This window comes from Diorhabda carinulata, chromosome X (genome assembly GCF_026250575.1).
Source record: "Diorhabda carinulata isolate Delta chromosome X, icDioCari1.1, whole genome shotgun sequence".
In the NCBI taxonomy this organism is placed as follows: domain Eukaryota; kingdom Metazoa; phylum Arthropoda; class Insecta; order Coleoptera; family Chrysomelidae; genus Diorhabda; species Diorhabda carinulata.
This window is the reverse complement of record NC_079472.1, coordinates 19690824-19697304: the sequence shown is the minus strand read 5'-3', so window position 1 is coordinate 19697304 and position 6481 is coordinate 19690824. Positions and strand designations below refer to the sequence as shown.

The window sequence follows — 6481 nt, the reverse complement described above, 5'->3', positions numbered from 1 at the left end:
GCAGTTATTTGTTAACTAGAGCACCCCAGGTCTCAATAACTCACCATGTTGTCATATTTATACGGATTTTGGGTAATACAAAATAAAAAAGCCAATTTCTCTATGCTGCAACTACTATCATTATTAATAATACTCAAATAATTTTCAATTTGTTACAATTATTATTAAAATAATCGATATTCTACGAAAGTTTTAATTTAGAAATATTCATTTTTATGCGGAACAGAAAAAAAGACCTAAAAAATCCTAATCCTAAGTTGTTTTTTAGATTTTTTAGAGAGTTTGTAAATCATTTTTTTGTGTGTTTGTTGGTAGTTATTTGATTGATTACGTCTAATCATAGTTAAAATAATACACTTGTTATTAATTTCCACATTTTCAGCAGCAAATACTCTGCCTATAGAAGAAATATAACCTCTACAACATTCAATTCCTAAGAATTATTGATTTATTTAAAATTTTTCAAATATTTCCCTACTACTAGGGCCTAGTAGATCCTATATTGTAACTTTGACAACAGTGCTAAATTTATGACCAGTGAGTTTAAGTGTGAAAATGCTTATACTACCAACAGACATATGCGTCATTTAGATTGCATATCTCGAAGATTAAATGATATAGTCGGGTAAATTTTTATCCATATTATTTGACTCATAACTTTTTTAATAAATTAGGTAGTAACTTTTTACACCTTTTTATTTGTTTTTCATGACGAATTGTCTAAATTTGATAGCAAATCTGTTTAAAATTACAAGTGAAGATTGACGTTTCGATTTAATTCGGTCTTTATGAAAATTATCATAATTTGACAGCTTAGCTTTTGCATTAGAGAAACAGTAACATTTGGTTTGTAGAAGCTGGCACACTTGATAACTGACAAACTAAAATATTTTACAACTATTTCGATGCTAAGAACCTAAAAATCATTATTTTTATTAATGCTTTTGGAAGTTTAAATTTGTCTCAATATGATCTATTATTTTTTAAGAACAAAAAACAGTCGTCGTAGCAGTCGTAAAATACGATGTCGGTTGTATTTCCTCATTTTAAGATAATATTTAAAAAAAAATAAAATACGATTTTTACTGTGCGAATACCTATTTAACAATATATTACATTTATCTATAAAGTATGGATGGGCAAGAAAGGAAAGAGGAGTTTAAAAATTTCTTGCAAATACGTCTTTTTTATTTACGTCCAGCGATCAAGAGAGAAATAAAAATAAAATTTATTTATATAATAACAAAGATTCAGTATTACAATTTATTATCATCTATAAAATTTGTCTTCTTTATAAAAGGATCTTGATCTGTCGTTTCGACATAATAAATTCCTCTTGCATGGAATGGTGTAGGTTCTCCCATGGAAATGTGTTCCCCATCACATTTAGATTCGAGAACATCATTTAAAGTTTTACATTTCCTTCCCAAATAATGTTGGCTCATTTTGATACTATTTGCATAGAGTATCCAGCTTCTTCCATGACTACATGCTTCTATAAACTAAAAATGGAACATTTAAGCAAACATTCGTTTACATTATACTTAATTACTTTTAAGATGGTACAGCCGGGTTGTGGGGGACTTCCCCCATTTGGATAGAAATCAACATGTCCTATAGGTTGTTTAACGCCTAAATAACCAGCACAAGTGTGTATTACATCAACAAAATCAGCATCTTGTTGATTCAAGTGACCTCCTTTAACTAACCCAATATCGAAACCAGGAAGTGCTGGATCCAATCCTAAGAAAGATCTCTATCAACATCAAACTGTTTTTGGAATGTTCACAATTTAATAATTTTATGAAAAACTGTCATACATAGTGGGAGTAAAGTAATATGGAAAAATTGATTATTAGTCAGGTTATGAAGTACCTTCTGTGAGTTTAATCTCCGAAAATGTCAAGAATGTATTTCAATATTAAAAAAAATTTTACTGAAAACTTATTTGTAAATAAGAATATATATTACCCGTAATCCTACCAACTTTTTCTTTAACCAGTCTTCCAGCAAAACCAACAACATGTGCTCCTAGACTATGGCCGATGAGGTGAACGTCTTTTGGATTTAAGTGTTTTTTCTCTATAAGTGTGTTAATAAATTGAGCAAGTGCTTGACCTACATCAGGCGTCTTGTACATGGGTACTGGATAAAGGATATTCGCTGGAAATAATTGCATGGTTTTAATATAATGGACCTATAATCATTTTAAATGTTTTTTATGGTTAATCCAGCGCGTCTTTGATAAACTGAGAGATTCTTGACATTCTACTCTTATATATACTCAAAAGTTTTTGCCCACCCCAAAATTCATTCATTGAAATTCAAAATCAAACAAATTTCTTCTTCATATTTTGAAGTGATCGTCGAAAGATGTCTTACCAACCAAAAATAATAGTGTCCTTTATTTGTGTACTTCATAAGAGCACATGTTTATATTTTTTTTTTTTTTTTTGGTGAGTGCAACAAGTTATAACTTGCAATTATAGACTGATTTGATTATAATTCTTCAACTGTGAATTATTTCTTCAGTATTTTTGATTGTAGTTTAGTCTCAGTTAGGCTTGTGAGACACCAAGGCGTGCTGTAATTATACTTTTTGGACCAAGATATTAAGTTTTAAAATGGGTAAAACCAAGGAACTATCAGCTGAAAATAGTGCATTAATTGACTTCATAGTTAAGGCAATAGTGAGCGTACCATTGCTGCCGAATTAAAAATATCTCGACTACAACGTGGATAAATATGCATCCACTAGGAGATATGACGATAGAAAATATTCAGGATAACCTCGAAAAACCACAAACGCTGACGTAGGTATTGTATTGATCAGTAAACGTGATCGACGATTCAAGGACCTAGAGACAGCAGATCAGATCAGTGAATCTAAGGATCTGCCTTTGAGTACTTCTACAGTGAAAAGAATATGGAGGCTTTTTGGTAATGGTGGCAATGAAGAAACCTCTTGTAAGACGTAAAAATGAGAAATTGGACGCAAGGAAATTAGAAGAAAGTTTTACGGAGTGATGAAACAAAGTTTAAGGTTCTTGGGTGTTTGTGCGCAGGTGAAAAGAATAACGGATGCTTTATTCATCTGTAATTCCGACTATAAAACACAGTGGGGATGTTATGGTGGAAGGGCAACTGGAGACCTGGTAAAAATGCAAGGGATTTTGAAGAAATAAGGTATCATAACGATCCCAAGCACTCCTCGAAGCTGTGCAAAGAGTATGTGAAAGAATTGGAAAGAAAGAATGTACTGAAATAATGATTTGGTCGCTCGATCTCAACCCGATTGAGTTGTTGTGGGACCAACTATAGGATGGGTAAAAAATTTTGAATGGTAATGTAGGTATCATAGAAGTCAATTAGTAAAAACATGAAGACCAAGCGGTTCGTAGGTACATTGTCTCCAAGTATTTTTCTCTTTTTTCCTTCGTGAAGTTACAAGAAAAAGGTAATTTTCCTGGATTTTGAAACTTCAAAAGCCACGTTGTTTCAGATTAAGTTGGTTCTGCTACTCTTTTCACTACCCAGCTTTCATTTCATTTGCATTTTTTACTCTTATTAGTAGAAAATAAATTATATACATTTACCTGCAATTGGTTCCCAGTCCATAATAAATACGTTAACGTCTTTTTTGAGAAGAAATGCGTTTTTGATACCAATGGCTAGATTTCTTGTTCCACTAGACATCCAACCGTGCGTTATGAATTTAGTTTTTTTGGTGATATTCAAAGATAGTTCTTGAAAATTTACGAAAGTATAACCTTCGCGATTTTTTCTAAAATTAGTGTTTACTAATGAATATATGAATTATTTTCATTCACAAATGACTCACCTTGTATATAGTGTGAAAGTGATGAGTTCTTCGGCGTTACCTAAGAAACTATTGTACAATTGAACAATGTCCAATCCCAATCTATTAGAATTTTTATCAGTTAAATATCCATACATTTCTTCGCCTTTATCTCCGGGAAATAATACAAAATCTTTCCCATAACCGGGATATTCTTTTTGCAAAAGATTTCTGCTATAGTTATTGCAATACGATGCACCTGATGAAAAAATTGAAACTTGATAACTAAGCATAGTCTTTAAAGATGATATGCAAGAAAGATTTTTATAAATTTTTATATATTTTTTATATTCTAGGTAAAATCTAATTCTGAAATTAAAATTAACTAGTCACGTTAGTATTTTGAAATATTTGAAGTTACGTGCTACAATTTCATTTCGTGTTATATACCGATGTAGATAGAAAACGTATTTGCATCAAAAATAATATTGATTAACTGGAGCTTACAAATTTCGTAACACAGTAAACAAAGCTCACGTTAAATTAAACTTTTAGTACGATCAGTTATTCACGTTACGTCAATCTAATGTTGTTATGTTTGATTCCTATTGACAGAAGATAATAGTATGTAGAAGATATGTGTTCGATAAATCCTATATTGAGTCACGTGATGGAAGTTCTTCACCGTTTCTACTATAGTTGTCTTTCTCAAAATACTAGAGGAAAATTATTCTTTTCTTCGGAATTTTCGAAAATAAAATACGTTTCGATATGGCTTTGGAAAAACTACAATTTTAATGTATTAACTAAGAAAATAATCCAGCTTTGTGTTAAGATTTTAGCTGAGAAATATATGAGACTATCTATGATTTGAGTATTCATAATTTGTTTCATCAAAAACAATCCTTGTACCTAATTGAATGAATTATCGTTTTTATTTAACCTGATTTATGTCATCTCGACGTTTTTTGATGCTGATTGATTTCAATTTTGATAAATTTCCAAAAAGAGTCGTTCAATAGAATTAATAACAAAAATTGGTAGGTATACTCGTAAAGTTTTAACAAGATTTCTCGCGAATTGTACATCAAGTATTTTGGAAAAGTTAGTTGAAAGATCTTAGCGACTTTAGAGGTTGTGTACCCTCAAAACTTTTTAGTAAAAATTAAAAAGTCTTTTATATTATCTTCAAGTCATAAAAGAGGGTACGGGTTCAAATTGAGGCCTTATATAAATCAACAAAGAATCTATAATATGTGTAAATTCACCTTTCATAATAGAATAAAAGGAAGAACAATTAATTTATCTCCTATTATTAAAAAATATATTTCATTTTGAATTAAAGAGAAAAGACACTTTGACTTTGAATAAGATAGACTAAATTTACGATTATAATTTGGATAAACCTATAAATTCGGTTGAATTTCTATACTAAATAAATATTGAAAATAAAATACTCACCAATAAAAGCCAAAATAACTGATACTTGAAAATATTTGGATGGTCTAATATTCATTTTTCGTTGTTGAACTTTTGAGGGAAATAACAGCAAATTTGAGGCTTACGTACAAATAAAACTTCTAATTATTTTTTTATTGAATTATCTAAATTTTATCATAATTAATGGAGGCACTTGCGAATAATTTGAAAGTAATTCTAATTACTTTTACGACTAAAATGCAAATGCCGGCCCCGTTTTACTTTTTTTTCGCTTAATCTTTTAATGTCACACGATATTAAAAAACTTATCAAATAGACATAACGGCGAAAAAAAAATGAATGAAATAACGTAGTCACTAATTTTATCAAATTTCAGTAAAATGTAGTTTTTTAGACTTTGGTCAACATCGTCATACAATATATAAAGGAATTATTTTATTACCGAAAAAGCTTAAATTATTATATTTTTTACGGTATAGTGAATAAATGTGATCTTCAAAAAGCTGTATATCTTAATTTACCTCACATTTCATAGTAATTTATCAAAATTTTTTGTTTCTGGGACTAGAAGGCTGTCGTCGAAAATAACTATTGATGCCTGACTTTTCGCCCACTCATGCAGTTGGTATCTTCAAAAGTTGCTTGCTGCTCCGACTGATTCTGACACAATAGTACACTTAGTTATTTCGACGATTAGCCCAAGAAACATTCAACTAATGGAAGACGGTCGGGAAAGCACACACTGACTGAGGTAGATGACGTTGATAATACTGCTGCTAGGTTTATGTTAAGAACTAAATCCATTTCACATTTTCTGTAAAATTTCTACCTGAGGTTGTAAGACTTTGTGGCAAGTTTGTACTGAAACAATGTTAAAGACAAGTTGCAAACTTTGTGAAACACAAATAGTTATCAAACTTTCGAAATAAACTTGGATATCAGGATTAATTTAGGGCATCGAATCATAAGGTATGTTATGTATAGGTTGAAGAGGCAATTAAAGTAAATGCCCCAATGATATAAATGAAGAAAATCCATCACGCAAAAATTTTTCGGTAAGTATCAATCCTTCAATGAAATTTATCATTGAAAGTATGACTGTGATTCAAAGGTGGTGAGGTTGAAAGTTGGGGATTAGTTTTGGTTAATAAGTGAATTAATAATCGTTTGTGTTGCAACAAAGTACATTCTGAAATATTATCGAATTTTATAAATATAAGTTATACAATTCTAATATATGAC

At 30.3% G+C, this 6481-nt stretch overlaps 1 protein-coding gene across 1 annotated transcript; it reads right to left on the bottom strand.

Annotated features, from left to right (window-relative positions):
- Nucleotides 1-1256: 1256 nt before the first annotated feature.
- Nucleotides 1257-4092, bottom strand: LOC130902361 (lipase member H-like). The gene is made up of 5 exons (XM_057814456.1): nt 3842-4092; nt 3597-3784; nt 1972-2163; nt 1553-1743; nt 1257-1502 (listed from the first exon to the last, which is right to left on the bottom strand). The coding sequence occupies exons 1-5, from the start codon at nt 4090-4092 to the stop codon at nt 1257-1259; spliced, it is 1068 nt and encodes a 355-aa protein (XP_057670439.1).
- Nucleotides 4093-6481: the final 2389 nt, after the last annotated feature.